This window comes from Strongylocentrotus purpuratus, unplaced genomic scaffold (genome assembly GCF_000002235.5).
Source record: "Strongylocentrotus purpuratus isolate Spur 01 unplaced genomic scaffold, Spur_5.0 spur5_scaffold_19, whole genome shotgun sequence".
Classification (NCBI taxonomy): Eukaryota; Metazoa; Echinodermata; class Echinoidea; order Camarodonta; family Strongylocentrotidae; genus Strongylocentrotus; species Strongylocentrotus purpuratus.
In genome coordinates this window covers 15,379,501-15,397,851 of record NW_022145604.1, presented here as the reverse complement: position 1 = coordinate 15,397,851, position 18,351 = coordinate 15,379,501, and the positions used below count along the sequence as shown (strand labels likewise).

At 36.8% G+C, this 18,351-nt stretch overlaps 1 protein-coding gene across 1 annotated transcript in view; it reads right to left on the bottom strand.

The window, feature by feature from the left end:
* LOC100890248 (dynein heavy chain domain-containing protein 1) overlaps positions 1-18,351 on the bottom strand; it is a 58,492-nt gene that overhangs the window by 39,035 nt on the left and 1,106 nt on the right. Inside the window, exons 2-17 of the mRNA XM_030989800.1 lie at positions 17,978-18,160; positions 16,902-17,060; positions 15,891-15,969; positions 13,683-13,784; positions 12,064-12,216; positions 11,210-11,297; positions 10,210-10,391; positions 9,199-9,524; positions 6,806-6,964; positions 6,119-6,202; positions 5,200-5,292; positions 3,769-3,849; positions 2,761-2,924; positions 2,013-2,169; positions 1,197-1,315; positions 406-562 (exon numbers count right to left, since the gene is read on the bottom strand). Coding sequence (XP_030845660.1) covers positions 406-562; positions 1,197-1,315; positions 2,013-2,169; positions 2,761-2,924; positions 3,769-3,849; positions 5,200-5,292; positions 6,119-6,202; positions 6,806-6,964; positions 9,199-9,524; positions 10,210-10,391; positions 11,210-11,297; positions 12,064-12,216; positions 13,683-13,784; positions 15,891-15,969; positions 16,902-17,060; positions 17,978-18,078 — 2,204 coding nt within the window. The 5' untranslated portion in view covers positions 18,079-18,160. The remainder of the gene's footprint in view (positions 1-405; positions 563-1,196; positions 1,316-2,012; positions 2,170-2,760; positions 2,925-3,768; positions 3,850-5,199; positions 5,293-6,118; positions 6,203-6,805; positions 6,965-9,198; positions 9,525-10,209; positions 10,392-11,209; positions 11,298-12,063; positions 12,217-13,682; positions 13,785-15,890; positions 15,970-16,901; positions 17,061-17,977; positions 18,161-18,351) is intronic.

Sequence of the window (18,351 nt, the reverse complement as noted above, 5' to 3'; positions counted from 1 at the left end):
AACACAATTTTTTAACTTGTCACACATTAACATGAATATGTCATTCTGGCCCTCAAATATTGTATAACGATATAAACTTTTGATTTCAAACTCCTATGGGAAAACAAAATTATAATTGCAAAGCAATTGTGGGTTAAATTCAGGACATATGTACACAGATAACTACCTTCCAATTTTTGTTTATATATTAATAAGTTTGTTATAAATAATACTTTCATATATAAGTTAAAAAGGGAAACCAAAACAAAACAAGAGACTGGTGCATCATGAACAAAAATAATTTATCTTACACAAACAGGTACTGTCATGTCATCCATTCAGACTGGAGTCTAGACTGGTGACCAAGTTCTACATCTTTCACAGTCCTCACACGCACACACTCATCTCTAAATAAATGATACTCACTCTGCCAATAGTCTGTCTGCCAGACTCCCTTCAGTAAGCGGGTTGTACTGTCCAACCATGCGCTCTCCAACAACCACATAGTCCTCCTGGAGGTCGGTCTTCTTGCAGAGTTCGGGGGTCGCGACCCCTAGGTTGTCAGACTCCTTCCTGGGAGTTTCTGTAAAAAAGAAAGGTAAGAACACCACATCATCAGATATATCAAATACATCATAATGTGAAGTATACAGTACATGTACTAGTAAGAGTTTTAATAGTTTTCCAACTATAATGACCGACTTTGTTGCGAATGTAGAGAGACATTATCTTGTTTTTAATTTGTACATATTTGACTATTAAGTGACATGTTGCACTGATGTAACTCATAGAAAGTTCCTTGGAGTCCCCACTATTAGAAATATTCACATCAAATGTGTTCGCATATTTCATGAATAAGTTGATCGTTTGATGATGTACAGAGAGTTTAGGACAACAAAGATCTTCCCAGTGTCAACAAAGATCTTCCCAGTTGGTGTTTAAGGCTATATATCAAGAAGATTTCAGCCTTCCTCATACAATACATGGCAAACTTATTGTAATTTGAGACAGAATTATTCATAGAAACCAATAGTTACCACCTGAATAGAAAGACTACTTTTTCTGTTTTCCTAGAATTACTGACAAATCACTTATAGTATCATGTACATTCAACACTTGCTTATAAATATTGCTTTTCTTGTCACCCTTCAGTAGTCTTTATATACAGGTTTGACTGTATCCATAAATGTAAAAAGAGAAAAGATTCTACCACTTACTTTGCTCAACCAAGAGAGGTTCCTGGAGTCGTTCTGCTGCTGTAGAGATCAATCTCTGAAGTGAAGCGCCATCTTTGACCGACAGTTTAGAAGCTGATCGACCTTCGTCTTCCTCCTCACTACAATACAACATAGGAAAGAACTTTGTACTATATACTGAACATATACAAGTACACATATGATGTCTCGTATTCAAGCTTGCGTGCACACAGTGTATGCAAGATTCAAGGGCAATCCAACCTTTGTAATAAGTTCATTTGTATGAAAGCAGATAAATAAGATAAACACACAAAATGGCGAAAATTTGAAATAAATCTGCCAATTAATGATAGAGTTATGAATGTTTGAAATATGAGATCACTATTAAAGTGTATGGGTGGTATTCTCATAATTTAAGCTGGGACTAAGTCCAGACTAAACAAGAATTTTAGTTCACACTTCTATGGAATGCTAGGTTTCATCTTCCTCCTTCAATATTCATGACAAGGATAATCTACCAAGTACTTTGTTGAAATTCAGTTCATACTCATATTATCTTTTCTTCCTATTTCATTGCAAAAGTAGTTTTTTTGACACTTTTCATTGCAGGGTTAAAATAATCTGTACAGGGTAAATGAGTTGGCAACAGGCACTCCATAAAAGTGTGGACTAAGTTAAGCCAGGCTTAACTTAGTACGCGCTATTGGAATACCACCCATTGTGCTTTTACGAGTGATTGGAGGATTTTAAGGTAAACAATAAATTGCACCTCTTCCAAAGACAAGGTCTAGGTGTTTTTTTAGAAAAAGGTGATAATTAACATTAAAAAAACCTTACTCTTTGTGGAAGATTTTTTCTCGCTGGTTTCCGATCCATCCAGCCGTCACCTCCTCAATAGGCCTGGCTGCATCACTGATGATGTCTGCTAGCTTGACGAGGATTGCATCAACCGTATCCAAGAACATTTGCTTGGATGGGTACAGAGTCAACGCTCCTGGAAAGAGAATCACAATGAATATCACAATAAATGGCCGGAATTAAACAATGAGTTAAGATTAACCTTCTTTGTTTGGACAAATTTGTCTTCATAATCATTACTCTGTATCTCTCTTCCCCCTTTGCTTAATATCTCGCTTAATATATCTCTCTCTCTCTCTCTCTCTCTCTTTCTCTTCTCACAATCTCTCTCTGTCTTCTCTATAGTTCTCTGTCTCTCTCTCTATTTTCCTGTTGTCACTCTCTGCCTTTCTATCTCTTAATCAACATTCCCTCTTTATCTCTCTCGATCTCTCTCTGTCCCTCTCTCACTCTCTCTCTCTCTCTCTCTCCCTGTCTCCCTCACTCTCTCTCTTGCTCTCTCTCTCTCACTTTTCTCACATATATCTTCTCTAAATATCTTCTCTCAGTCTTCTCTCTCTCTCTCTCTATTTTCCTACCGTCACTCATTGCAATTCTCTCCATCTCTCATCAACATAAGCAAACACAAATCTCACAGCCCTTCACAACACCCTCTCCTCGCTCACCATGCATTTTTTTTCTCTCTCTCTCTCTCTCTCTCTCTCTCTCTATATCACTCCAATCTTACCTTTGCTCGTAAAGTTTAGCTTGGCCCTGTAGAGGGCTTCCCGGGGTGCATCGATGCTCCCCACCATGGTGTGCCTGACAAAGGTACAGATGTTGTACCGGCTCAAGGCAAGAAGATGGCAAACTAGGATCTGATCAATCAGCAGAACAAAGTTCCCCAGACGCCTATGATTCGTTAAAAAAACAGACAATGCATTCATTTTGTTGAATTTTGTAAATACATACATGTATTTCAATAATGAGATTTTTACAGTAACTACTTCCAAGGCTTTGTTCCAACCTGGCACGGTAAACTACCCCAAAACAACTGCCTTGGCCAAAAAAATAAAAAATAAATAATCTATTTTACAAGGTAATTAGTGCCAAGTTGGACTGAAAAAAAATTAGCTGCTAGCAACGAAGACTGCATACTCACTTTACATATGTGTTAAAAGATACAAAAATGTGACTCAAACTTTGCATTGGTTGTTTTTATTTGTCCTTGCATTTTTAAAGGCATATTCTAGCGTCATGGGTACAGCTTAATGCAAGGATGAAAGGTGGTTTTAGGCGACCAGGAGTAACAATAGAATTAACCAATTAAGTTGATCTAGAATATATACTGTAAAACGGAAGGCTTACAGAATCCACTTAAAATGATATTTCTGATAATTTATTGACCAAAAAGACAGTGGACTTGACAGAGAGGGGCTTACTAGCCGATTTTAATAAAAGAGGGGTATTGGCCAAGCTTTGTTGAGAAGCTAACCCAGAAATTTCCAAATACATAAGCAAAAGAATGTCCCCTTCTAATCAATGGCCCTCTACTCACAGCCACTAGAACAACATCGGATGACTTGAACAAATTTTTAAAAGTTTGCAATCACATCATTTCAAAAACAATAATTAAAGTAAGTTTTACTAATGAATACAAAAAATCTATACCTTCAAAAGTTTCAGCTAAATATCAAAAGTGTAACTTTCAAACGTATATCACCAAAACAGCTGAACTTTCATGATAATAACTCACTTAGTTTCATTCTGTGCTTTCAGTAGATTGGTTTCTCTTTGTTCTTTCTTCTGTCTCTGCACAAACAATGACTCCTTGGAACTAGAGTTAGAGGGGAAAATGGAGGAAAGGAAGTAGAAATTTCATCTTAATTGTGTAGATGCACAACTAAAATGTGTGCACCTCATTTTAATCAAATATAATCTCCTTGTGCCACATTGCATTCATCATGGGATAGCCAACCAAAAGGCTTAATGATTATTGAACACTTTCCAGTGCAAGTCTGCAAGATTAATCTCTACCTGTGTCAAAAGAGTTGAAATAGAGCCCAGAAATGGGTCATTTTGGAAAGCCACTGTATTGCAGAAAGCAATTCTTATGTGGAACGGTGTATACTGTTTTGTACAAAATTGCAACCAAGGGACCGTGCAGAGATGCGAAGAAAGCAAGTGTTAAACTGTATAGTGTACACCATAGATATTCTTTCAATTGAAAGCCCTGCACAAAGGGATCCATATTGTCCTTTAAAGCCTGAAAACACTGGAAACATTTTATATACTTGAATCCCAAATCTTAAACCATACTTTAGCTTACTAACAACTTATAATAATTCATTAAATCTTCTAAATAAATGCCAGTGAGGTAGAGAATAAACAAATTCTTTTGAATATACTGCAAAAATGGAAATAAGTTTTTTTTCTTGTAAATAAACTGAAAACCGCTTAAACAAAGTTGCGTCGTAGAGAAACGGCCACACCAGAATTAGAATAAAAGAAACAATTAATAGCCCTTCAGTTCTCCAACACATCTAGATGCATCATCAGCCAGGAGGTCAACAATACACATCGAATATCAGCACTCCCACAGAACAAGAGTGCATGGGGCTAAGGCCAAACATGCGGAGCGTACATACTACGCCTTGGCCTTCCTGGCGAGAACATGAACATGCATGTACACCTTTCTGGCGTCTGGGCATGTCTCTCAGACTACTGTTTTGTCTTTCAATCATTTGTATTTCTAAGTGGTATGGTACACTTAGTTCAAAACAGTGGATTACTATCAGCAAACCTACTTTGTATTTCAGATAACTGATTAGAAGTCACAACATAATACTTATATAATATTAGATGGCTTTGAGTGTGGTACAAGAATATATTGTCATAGCGAGAGCCATATATTCATGTATTAAACGAAAACAAAGCGCTACAATATCATTATTAGTATCTATATCAGGCTAAACTAGCGAAATAACAAAATTTGACTTACATGTACCTCAGTAAATATGGCTTTGTTTTTGTGTGCTTTATATATATCGATAGTTAAAGTTCCTGGATGACTGAGCAATACAAAAACAATATTGGTCAGTTATCCGGTTACTGCGCTTAAGACATTGAATATTGATTTATTGTACCACTTGAAAGCCTAATGTAGATAATAATTATGGATACTCACAATAGGGCTTTGTCCTTCTTGGTTTGTTGTTTGCAGAAGTCCAGCATCTCATAGGAGTCCTCACAGGCTTTATCCAAGATCAATTTCAAAAAGCTATAAATAAGAGAACAATATCAGAGAACAAATTTTTTAAAGATTCTTTATAACAATTGAAACTTTTCCCAGGAAGCTTATACATTCAAAGCGGTTGTTCTAATCGCAGACTGATGAATATTAAAAAGTCAGAATTAGTCAGGAGAGCTGAGGTATTTGTTTCTAGTTGTGCTATATGGACCAGTGATGGCTTGGTAATAGTGTTGCTGCCCAGCAAGCAGTAGATGACAGGTTCAAATCCCACTGGTTCCAAGATTGTTTCCTGACTTGTTTTAAATTACAAGATTGATCATGTGATCTTTATCTACTGGGTGCAAGCCACAAATTTATTTACAACAATTAATAGACTAATAATCAAATAACAACAATGATAATCAACTTTATATAAGTGTATGCGGTATATACAGGTACTTTTTGACATAATGTATAAAGGGCCTGTACCAATAACCAAGAACAAGAAATACGCCAGATTTAATAGTTCTAAAAAGAAGTTGATACAGAAAGTATTTTGAGCAATGTCTCCTAATTAACTCAGAAAACAGGGCAAGTGGAAGTTTTCTCTTGTAACATGTCCAATGCAAATACACATGCCTGATTACTGCTGGCTTGCCTATATACATGCAGTCAAACCTGATTTACTGACCACCTGTCTACAAAGACCACATTTTTTGTTTCCCTTGAAAATGGTTTCCTATTGAAACATGTACTAAAGGAACCTGTCTACAAAGACCAGCTGTCTACAAAGACCACTTTTTGTGTTTCCCTTGGGCCGTTGCTATAGACAGGTTTGACTGTATATATATATATCATGAATCAAAGGACTTACTGAAAGAACTTGTTCAGGATCTGCTGGCCAGCTTTGTACATCATCTTAGTCCTGTGTTCAAATTCAGGTAGGGTGAAGCAATGGCTGAGGGAGGAAAAGAGGAAAGATTACTGAGTTTAGTCAGTCAGCCATAGAGCTAAAAATTGCACATGAGTGTCAACGGAAATGGAAACACAGGTTTCATTCCTTCGTTGAGTAATTGAGTACAGATACAATGGATAGAATTATATTCCACACAATAAAGAGCCTGTTGATTTGTAACATTTGAGTATGCCAGATTGAAGTCTTCATTTGCTCACCTTTCCTTTATTATCCATGGAGAGCCAAAGAGTTGTCAATTTCTAGTTGGTTTATGCTCAAACTTTCACTGACATGTTGCTCTCACTTTTCCGCTTCTATCAAAGCCAACTTAAATATCAGGGTGGACTTCCCCTTTAAGAATACATTTATCTTATACTAGAATAAATATATTAAAGCCCATCTGCACTAGTTTGGCCTGGGGGGATTAAACCTCCCTGCAAGGTCACTTACAGGCGGTTATCTCATCAAATTAGCTCTCAATTAACATAAGAAAAGGGGGATCATGGGGGACCAACAGGTACCCCTTTTGCATTGTTTGCTGTATAGAGGGCGCAAGTAGCTATAAGTAGTGCAGTGGGGCTTTAAGAATAAGAGATGACGACTTACTCGAGCTCCAGGGGGAGAAAGCGTACGGTGCCTAGCTCTTGGAGGAGCTTGGAGATCTGGATGGAGGCAGCTCCAAACCCTGGTACAGCCAGCAGGAGACTCTCATGGACCCTCTTCCTGATGTTACAGAACTCCTGGTGCTTCTTACCAGACCTCCATCTACAACAAAAACATGCATAGATACGATGATACTTCCATACTTAATAAATCTTCTTAATAAAATGTAATACTAATATAAATTGTATTTTTAGAATTTCACAGTTCAAGTTTGCACAATGTGAATGACTTTTGATCTGGTTTTTATCTCGATTTTCTGCAATTCTGAATGTCTCTTGCCATCTCCCTTCACTAGTAATAATAAGGACCCCCTTTGTCTGTCTCTTTCCCCCTTCATCCCTCTGTCTTTCTCTTTCGTCCCCCTCCTCTCTCTCTTTCTCTCTCTCTCTCTTTATTTCTTTCTCATCACTCTAACTTTCCCTCTCCTACACCTCTCTTCTTCTTTTTTTAACAAAAAATTTAATTTGATCAATGATTTTTGATATACATGTATGTCATATTTTGTGTTATTTGAATTTGAATTGCAATTGTATTGTATCTATGTGAAATGGATCGCAATTCAGCTTTTGGCTGCGATGACCTTTTTTTAATAAACCATTTATATATAATGAGTTTTGTTTTTGCTTCCCCTTTGGTGAAATCTAGGTGAATTATGCGAAACCAACTTTTGTGAGTCTTACTGTACATGTAGCCCATAATGGTTCTGAGCATACATCATATCGCCTCAATATTGCAAGTGCATCGATCTTTCTATATACTATAACGGTCATATCTAAAAATTTGTTAGCCAAAAATATCCATTTTCAGACATGTTATCATTTGTTGCAGAGATACCAACCTCTTGACACAAACAAGGGAAACGCTCTCTGCGGTCTCGCCTGCATAACGCAATTCAATATGATAAACCAGAACGTCAATCACGTAGCACTCATCCGCATCTCGCAACAACAAATATCGTAAATTTTATGTGGTACACTTTTGAACTGGTCAAAAAATAAAAATTTGATGCCCTGGAAGGGACATAATTTCATTTCATTTGCATAAAGTACCATAAATAATCAATGGAGCAAAATCTCACAATCTGTGTAGAAGTTTAGTGTTCCAAATTTAGCTCTACCAGATAAGGCAAACCAAATCAAAATCAGTCAAGAAATGAGGGAAAAGAAGCAATTTTTGTTATTTTTGGAATAAATTTGCATAAATTACCATAATTAATTAATGGAGAACAATTTCAAAATTCTGTGTACAAGTTTAGCGTACCAAAGTTAGCTCTACGATATAAAGCAAACCAAATCAAAATCGGTCAAGAAATGAAGGAGATGAAGCCTTTTTTGTGATTTTGAATAAATTTGCATAAATTAGCATAGATAATGAATTTCACGATTCTGTGTAGAAATTTTAAATCCCCCTCCTAGCCCTATCATATGAAACAATCAGAATCAAAATCGGTTGAAAAATAACGAAGAAGAAGCATTTTGAAAATCTTAATGTTGATGCCACAACAAAGTCTAAGTTTTTTTTACCTTAAATGACCTTTGACCTTAACTTAGTGACCTGAAATTCTACTCACATGATTGGGGAGACTTCATAACCCTATAGTCCAAGTTTCATTGACTAAGAACTTATACTTTCAAAATTATATCAAAAATTCAAAAACTTAACCTTAGGTTAAGTTTTCGATGATGATGCTACAACATAGTCCAAGTCTGTTGACCTGAAATGACCTTTGACCTTGACTTTGTGATCTAAAATTCTACTCACATGATTGGGGATAATTGATTACCCTATAGTCTAAGTTTCATTGACTAAGAACTTATACTTTAAAAATTATATCAAAAATTCAAAAACTTAACCTTAGGTTAAGTTTTTGATGTTGACGCCGCCGTCGCCGCCGCCGTCACCGGAAAAGCGGCGCCTATGTCTCGCTTTTTGCTACGCAGGCGAGACAAAAAACAGACTGAGTATCCTAAAAAATCAGATTTACCACTAGCCCGTCAGCCCCGAACCAGTAAAATTTCAGAAAAATGTTTGCTCTTTCATTAAAATTTAATGAGAAAATTTTAAAGCAAAGTTTTTGTTGGGGTTGCAGAGGTTTATTCTTACATGTTTCTATGCGATTCTGTTTTTTTTTTTTATGGGTTTTAAAAAATGAAAATAAAACTTCTTTTTTTTTTTTGATTAAAAATCTTTTTTTAAGATTTTAAGATCGTATTTCACTCTTATTATTGCACTAAATACGATTTAATCGTACTGGTTGGCATCTCTGTTGTTGTCTTTCTCGTGTCAATGAGGCAAAAATGATTTACTGCATTCTTATAACGATTGTATTAACCCACCTATTGAATAACTTCCTAACTAGGTAGTACTTGAAGAATGGAATCTTAGTCAGGATACCCCACAGGACAGCTTCTCTGTGCCAGTCATACAGGTTCATGCTGTTTGCTGGTTGACCTTTGACCTTGTGCATGATTCCGAAGCACGACACGATCCAGTGTTCATTGGGGTTGGCCTTGTGCTTGGGCACGACGGTGAACTCGTAGGGCATGAAGTGTCGTGTTGGGGTACGGTTCAGATAGATGAATTTGGCGTTGCCAAGGTGACGACCTTTGCCAAACATCTCCACGACCTCTTTGCCGGTGAGCGGAACAACCTCACTTAGTTCCTGGGGTGACAAATGTTAAAATTAAAAAGAAAATGTGAAATCCATGTATTCTGACATGTTTAAATTCGTAGGTTTTCAATGAGCATTCAATGTTCATGGGAAACAAAAAAATTAATCTAATGGCTAACAGCTCCGTAATATTGTTCTGCTGTTCCTACTAGCTATAAAAATAGTTTGAATAAATACACTTCTTTTAGAAAAGCATATCAATGTAGAGTAAATATGGAGATCGATTCAAGGTATGTACATAACATGTACAAGAAACAAAAATTACTGAATTTCTGTTTCTTCCTAACCTCCATTCCCATCAGTGCCTTAATTATAATCTTTAATATTTTTTCTCCCTCTTTAATCTTCTTTTTCATATATATTTCCTACCTTCTTCTCGTCACCTTTTCCTTACATTTCTTTTTTCCCCCTATATTCTTCTTGTGTTCACCTCTTTGAGATAAAAAGTTTGGCATTATTTATTCAGGGATGCCAGTTAGAATTGATCAGAGGGCCTGAAAATTACCTAAAATGAGGTATTTTGTACACAAAAAAGCCTAAACTACATGTATGGCCAGAAAATAAATCAACGAGGCCTGAAATCAGGCTTTTGCCTGAAAACTGGTATCCCTGTATATTTTTAATTTTTATTTATATACAGAGGGCGTCAAGAAACATGTTTCCCTCTGTGACTCACTGATTCAGCAGCTTCACTGACTGCCAGGTCTTCTTGACGTAGAGGGGGCCCTTTAACTTTCCAAGAAGAGTCCGGAAGCCTGGGCGGGGGTGCTGGTATGCGCGGAGAAGGCACCTTGTCGTTGAGGTCTATGTTCATGGCCGCAGCTGTCAAACCAAGGCCTTCGCTCCAAACAGCCTCATCTGCAGGAGAAATGAAGTTATTTTGAAAATATCATTGTGTGCCCTGGCTTCTTAATTCTTCTCTTGTCACTCATAAGCCATGTCCAGTGCCTGGAACCAGGATCTGACCTTGTCAATGAACCCTTCCAGGGGGGCGTTTTACAAAACTTGTCATCTGTGACAAATGACAGTTTTTTTTTGTTATAATTAGCTACTGAAATCCTTGCTTCTGATTGGTTATCAGCAGATTTGTCACTGACTTTAGTCATTTGTCATTGAAAAAGGCTTTGTGAAACGGGTCCCAGATCTTTTAAGAGTACAGGATTCTGATGGGAGGTTTCAAACTTTTAAAAGCTTTCATCATCTGTTCCTCCTCACAATTACACACATTATCTCCATCCTCACTGTAGCCCCATTTATGCATGAAGACTTTGCATAGTCCTGGGGGGGGGGGGCATTTCACAAAGCCTTTTTTCAATGACAAATGACAAAAATCAGTGACCAATCTGCTGATAACGAATCAGAAGCAAGGATTTCGGTAGATTATAACAAAAACTGTCATTTGTCACTGATGACAAGTTTTGTAAAATGAGGCCCTGTTCTGGTCCAGAGGGGATTTGGACATGACCAGGTGTGCCATGCCTCTCTAGAACCCAATGACAGAGATTTGCTGTGTGCACAGCCAACAGGCTAGAATAGATGCAGTAAGAATAACAAACATTTTCACAAAATCCTACCCCAATTTAGATCTCATCTACAATGTACATACATACATGGAACAAATTTAAATTCACACAATGTCCAAAGTGAGACGTAGTATGAATGAAAATCTGACTCACGTCTAGTGGTTTCCATGACAACCGATGGGAGGACCTCCCGTATGTGCCCCAGGTTGATGCCTCTTGGAGTGTGCTTCTCCTCATCTCCCTGCAATCAGAAAATGAGATAAAGTGTGAAGAAGAAAAAAATTCCATACCAGAGAAGCATAAATTTCATAAAAACAATATTTCAATACAGACAGCTGATTAAGATTCTTAACAGATAAATCAGATAACATGCAATTCAGGGCAATTTCATAGAGGATAATCAGCACTTTTTTCTTTCACAATTGCTACAATATATTTATAGGAATCTAGATTTTTACCAAACGTCTTCATCACAAAGGGCATAGTGACTAAAATATCACCTGATCCTAAAACGGTATACTTAATCAGTAAAGACATGTGCAGACATGATTCCTTCAACTGCCTCAAAAGGGGTTAAAAGCAAAATATGCTAGTAAATCAAAGCAAAGCTGCAGGGTCACTGATGGGTGTGATTTTAAGACAAAGAAATGTGAAGCTCACTATATGTTTATCTCCATGTCTGAATGGGTCTTAAAGCCCCACTGCACTACTTATAGCTAGCTTGCGCCCTCTATATAGCAAACAATATGCCTAATCTGTGACCATTGGTCCCCCATGATCCTCTTTTTCTTATGTTAAATGAAAGCTTATTTGATGAGATAACCACCTGTCAGTGTCCATGCAGGGAGGTCTAATCCCTCCGGGCCAAACTAGTGCAGTGGGGCTTAAAACAATTCAAGCACTAATTTAAAGTATATATTAAAAATGGCCACATATTTCCCATCCCACTGCCCCTCTTAAAAAAAATTATTTTAAAAAAAAACATCATCAACAGCCTATGCACTCACAGGTCTTTCCAGCGTATAGGGATCTGCACCATCTGGTAGAGACATTGAGAGTGGGTTGTATCTCGGAGATGTGCCGGTGGGTGACCTAGCAGGGGTGAGAGGGTTACGATAATCCTTGGCATCTCCTCCTGTCGATTTCAATGCTAGTATAGCCTGTCACAAGAAAAACAGATTTTATATGTTAATAAGATTTCAACCTCATGAATAAAAGGGAGATGAGGTCTGTGTGAATATTTCTTCACCACAACGTATCTCCATCAAACAATCCGACTGCTAGTATATAACAGCCTATCACAAGAAAATAGTGCATATATACCAGGGGGGTGTTTCACAAAGATTAAGATAGTGCTGAGGTCAAACGTCTAACCATCCAGTATTCCACCGTCCATAGCACTATCCGTTTTCAATTGGACGATTTTTTTTTCCCGTTTTTTTTTTTTTTTTAAATCGCTTAACTGAAAACTGTCTGGTTTTGACTAGCGGTTAAACAGAATTGGAAATATCCGTTACAACACTAGATTAAGATCAACTTTAAGTTGGACTTAACTATGGCAGGTTGTTCATGCCACTGGTTGCTCTCAACATTATTTTGTTTTCGTTGGCAAACTTCCAGCCCGACAGCTTCCCACCAAGAGTGGCGAGAGTGTGTGTGCGCGGAACGATTTTGGTTTCGAGAACACACGTTACGCAACTGAGCTGAGCGTGTCATTTTCAGCTGTCGAATGTCTAAGGATATTTTTACATCTTGTTTCATTAGTTAGGCCTATACAACAGTTAAAAAGATAATTTCTACAAATTTGCTCCTACTACCGAGAGTGTGGCGGAAGGTTTGTGCGTGAGGTGTGATTTCGATTTGGGATACCCGGTAAACTTGCCAAGTCCTTCTGACTTTCGATGTTTGTGAAATTGACAATTTATTTATACTGTTTAATGTGCAAGTTTGATGTTCTTAATCAATCTTTCCTGTTCATATTGTTAAGATTAAAAAGTTATTAAATTGATCGTTCTATTCACATTATGAAATTAACATTGTATCTTTGAACTTATAATTAGATTAGGGGCCTATCTGTTTTTGGAAAATTGCCCCTTGCTCTGGTAAATTTCCGTGGGCAAGGGGCAACTTCAAAAAAAAATTGCCCCTTGCTCCTGGCTGCTTAATCTAAGGCTTGCGGGCCGCCGCCTTGTTTGTATGTACCGTAGTCCTCTATACATTCTGTGAAGAAGCTGGTGCTAAAAGTCATGGGAAATTGATCCCGCACAAGTTTCATAAAATACACATGACATCTAATAAAAATAGAATCAATTTTTTTGGCCTCGATGCCCTTTTTGTAAAAATATTTTGGCCTTGGTGCCCTTAAAAATATGAGGTACTCTAAGGCCAAACTGGCCTTGCCCTAAAAATGACGAAATTTAAGGCCTGTCTCAGGATCTCAAAAAATCAAGGTAGTATGAATGGAGTGATGGGTGTCATTGCTTGAAAATTAGTATTAGTAACTGAAGAACCTGTAATGAGATTTCGTATTAATACTCAGCACAGAAACAAAATAGAATTAACCAATACCAAATGTTGGGACTATCTGTCATGAACCACAAAAAAATCTCTGAATTTTCAAGCTTACTTTAGGGAAGAGTTTGGCCACCAAGTCATCTAGATCTGATCCTGCAGTTGGAGTGTTGTACTGTCTTCCCTGGTAGTATGTCCTATTCACATAGTGCTTGAGCTGGGAATAGGAAATAATGAGACATAGATACATGTATGTATGAATGAGTGGTCATGGTATTAAAGAGAAATGTAGATAACAGAAGGGATAGAAAAGTACGGAGCAAGTAAGAATCATGGTCCTGTTGCATAAAAAGTGGCATTTATATTAAATGCAACACTAGAAGTTAAACGCAAGTCCTATTGGTTGAAAATCAAGTTGCATTTGATTTATAAGATTTTTTGTTGTTATCTTTTTAAACCAAACGTTTTATACAATAGCTAGGTCCACATACTTTATACAAAAATTAATAAATATCAAAGTCTTTGCAAATTTGTACCACTTTATTCACATCATTGCTTTCTCAGAGCTTGGGAAGAACAGAAAGAATGCTGAAGTTTTAAAGGTGAAATTCAAAGAAAATCACAAATATGTCAACTAATGTATCACTAGAAACTGGTAAACTAACAGATGGCCATCGTACAAGTTTTAGGTCAACTACATATCGGGTGATTTATAAAAAATACAAATACAACCACCTCCATAGCAGCTTGGATATACGAGAGATTCGCCGGAAAAATAACAATGTTTTAATGACGTCACTATATGGACCAACACTGCCCAAGCAGACGACATCCAATAGAGAATGAACATAATTGCAAAGCTATTATTTCTCAAATTATAATGAGTTTAGTGTATACAAATGTAATGGCATGTCAAACCATTCAAAAGGGGATATGACCCGATGCTGATAACTAAAATCTTTTGCTTGTAAATACACAGGATAGGGGTTAATTAACAATCAAAGAAACCAGACCTTTAAATTGAAAAGCCCCGGAATGATATTATGGACGGCATTTGTTCCCTCTTGAAACGCCGAACATACCCCAGTGTGTGCAGCTGAATATACAATGGCGTCTGATTTTGTTTACAAGCGACATATTCTTTAATTTTTGTATCGCTGCATTTTTCATCAAAATAAAACCATGCGCGGGGTTTAGAGTGAGGCAATAGATTATACATTTAGCCTGATGGTAATGAAGTAAGAGAAAGAACTCAAGAGAGGATGAAAACGCAGGCACTGAAAATGTGTGAGATGTCATGGGACATCGTCTGCTTGTGCAAGTCATGTCCATACTGTGATCTCACACATCTCAGCAGCGTTCGGAGAGCTCTTCAGGTGCTATGCCGGGGCTGTATTTAAGTGTTTTTTAATTTATAATAATCATTACTTCAAATGTTTCCAAGCATTGAATTTTGATAACCTAGTCTAATCAAAGTTTCAACTTTGCAATAATGAAAATAAAGTTAGTTTTTAAAATCAATGAATATCTACTTTAAACAATTTAGTTGGTCTAATATCTATCGGAAGCCCTCAAGTAATCTTTGAATCAAACAAGGCTTCAATTCTGGTCGAGTCATTTAGATAAAGTAACATGAAAGGTTCAGTAGGTGCAAGATTTAAATAATCTGATTTCATTGATACATTTCTGTAAAAGAAAAAAATCACAAAAAGAAAAACCCAAATTTACCTACTGTTACCTTAAACTATTGCAATTTTGCAAAATTTGCTTCTTGTAATTTGATCATCCAGCAGGATGAAACTAAATGAACTTCAGCAAAGTTTCATTTCTAATAACCGGATGTAAATAAGATAACTGATTATGATTAGAAGGAAAATTGACATTTACCCATTACATTGCCTTTTAAAGGCATTGTTTAACAATGTTAAATCTGAGATGCATGGCCCTACGTGTTATCAGTGTCTGTGATATGGTGTAATATTCAAGCCCTTAAAAAAATAGCGCTTCAAAATGATCATGAACTGCCTCAAAAAATTGAAAATCTTTGAGTGACCGGTTTTACCATACTCATTTTCCCCAATAGACTGTAGTGTTATAAAAAACCGTTAGGAAAACAAAGAATGAAATTTCAAATTTCCAATCATAAATATCTTGATAATCAGACAGGCGATCTGCTTGTAAAAGTCATTGGATTCCTGACTGACCTAAAGGTTTATAATTATGATTGCAGCATGAGCTAAATCCAGGATTTTGTTTCAGAATCTAAGGCAATGTTAACCGAGTCACTTTAAAATGTCTTTTTCGCATAGCAAAAAATACATACCTGGTCATCATCTTGTAGGTATTGAGAATACGGCATGCACATCCTTAGAACCTCTGCTAGGTAAAGCCACTGATTCCGACTGGTCCAAATTAAAGAAAATTTGCACAAACTAAAATACTCATTTTTACTTATTTACCATACTTCACTACACTTTCAATAAAAGCCCAAGGGACTTTCATAATCTTGATCACACAAAAATAGGTCAAGAAAAATTCAAGTTCTTCAAACATTTGTTGATTTCTGTAATCACCTATGATGCAGATTAAATTCATCTATACATGTTTATGAAATACTTTATTATTTTTGTGTAAATGTAATGCTTCCTGGGAGAAATGTCAATTGTTTAAACATATTTGTGGCTTACTCCCAGTAAATAAGATCGACTGATCGATCTGTAATTGAAAACAAGTCAGAAAAGAAAAAAAAAACAATCTTATTTTCTGGGTGTAAGCCACAAATTTTTTTAAACAACATTATTTTTTTATATTAACTGCACATCTTCCCTGCATATTTGACGTAACAAAGTACAGAGCAAACGCCAGAGTAATTATGGAGTCACCATCATGACATATTAAAGCTAAAGGGTTCACTATCAATGGCGCCATGGCTCTGTGAGAGCAGTAGTCTCATAACCGGGAGGTCCCGGGTTCAAAACCAAGTCGATGCTCTAGTGCCCGTTGGTAAAGCATTAATCCTCAATTCCTCATTACTAAGTCTCTCAGAGGAGACTTAAAGCTTATCTCCACTAGTTTGGCCAGGAGGGATTATACCGCACAGTGAGGTCACTGACAGGGGGCTCTCTCATCAACTCAGCTCTCAAATAACATAAGAAATAGAGGATCATGGGGGACCAACAGGCACCGATTGGGAAAGTTTTTTATATAGAGGGAGCAAGTAGCTACAAGTAGGGCAGTGGGGCTTTAAAGCCGTCGCCCTCTGGTCGCTTCCTCACAAGCAAACACATGGTTTCTTAGCGGTCAGGTAAAACAAACAAACAAGCAAACTATTTACCTGTTCCTCTGTAAGGCTGATATGAATGCAGCACTGAGTTCTGTGATCAGGTCATTGACCAAGGAATTGTCCGGCCGCTGACCATTCCCCTCAAGCTGGTCAATTTCCTTTCTGATATCCAATGCCCATGTTGATGAGAGCAGCTTAGGGTCAGCATACCTGTAGGAATTCAACAAACATAAAAGTTTATGGCTGGGGATATATTCGAGAAATTAAACTGTAGATTAAAAATTTTAATTATTCATTTCTCATGCACTAATGTCCTTTGGCAAGACTTTAATCTTCATTTGCCACACTCGACCCAGGTGAGGTAAATGGATACCTGGCAGGAATTATTTCCATGAAATGCTAGAGCACTGTAAAGGCAGGAAGGCTATAAAGCCGGGGTAATGATCAGTGTGCATCGGAATAGAATATCGAGATAGACGGCGCTATAGAAATGCCTATCATTATTATTATTATTAATCGGTTACATACAGTTGAACAGCAACTATAAACAAGATTGAAATAATCCGTTTAATCAACGAACAGAAGTTGTAGACACACATGACTTCAACATTACCTCTTGACTTTCATGCTGTGATAGTAAACTTGTTTGATTCAAAGATGAAAAAGAAGAAATCAAATGCATTCAAATCGTTGTATCCAATATTCTATTAGACAGGGTCTGAAGTATGTTTGTTGTTCCAGAAACATCAAGCTGCATTTTCAATCATTCAAAGGTTGAAACTCTAACATTACATTTCTTTTATGAGTTACCTGGTGAGAAGGTTAGATAATAGATCTTTTGTTGTTGGTTTTGACCTGTTTTTTAAACCAATAAATTAATAAATAAAAATAATAAAAATATTTAAAAAACATAAAATTATAAAAAAATTACAAATAACAAATATTGATATTTCGCTTTTATATAGTGCCCAATACATTGATACAATGATGTGTCTAAGCGTTTCACAGATATATTATTGCCCCGGTCATCGAATTCAGGCTTAACCACACACAATTTATATGCACATTCTCCACTCCCTGGGGAGCAACTGAACTACAGAGTATGATTCTCTTGCAATTGAACTTACTTGGAGATGTGAGCATGTGGTGTCTTATTAGGTGTTTGCTGCGAGTCTTTCAGGAGAGGTATCACACGTGGTGATAGCGACTGCTGGAGAGACGACGACATGATAGAGTCCTCAGAGAAGCTGGTTCAATAACCACTCGAGTGTCGACACAAACTGGTTTAACGGTCCATGGCAGCTATATATCTGTGAAGAATATACAAGCAAGATATAATGACTGAGACCTTTCATTCAAATAAAAGAAATTTGCAAATGACAACAATAACAGGTAAATAAAGTCCTAAAATATTCAAAAAAAGTATTCTTTTACATCTTTCCCTTCAAGAGATTGCGAAAAAATGGGTTTAGAAACCATGATGTAATATCACATCATTCGT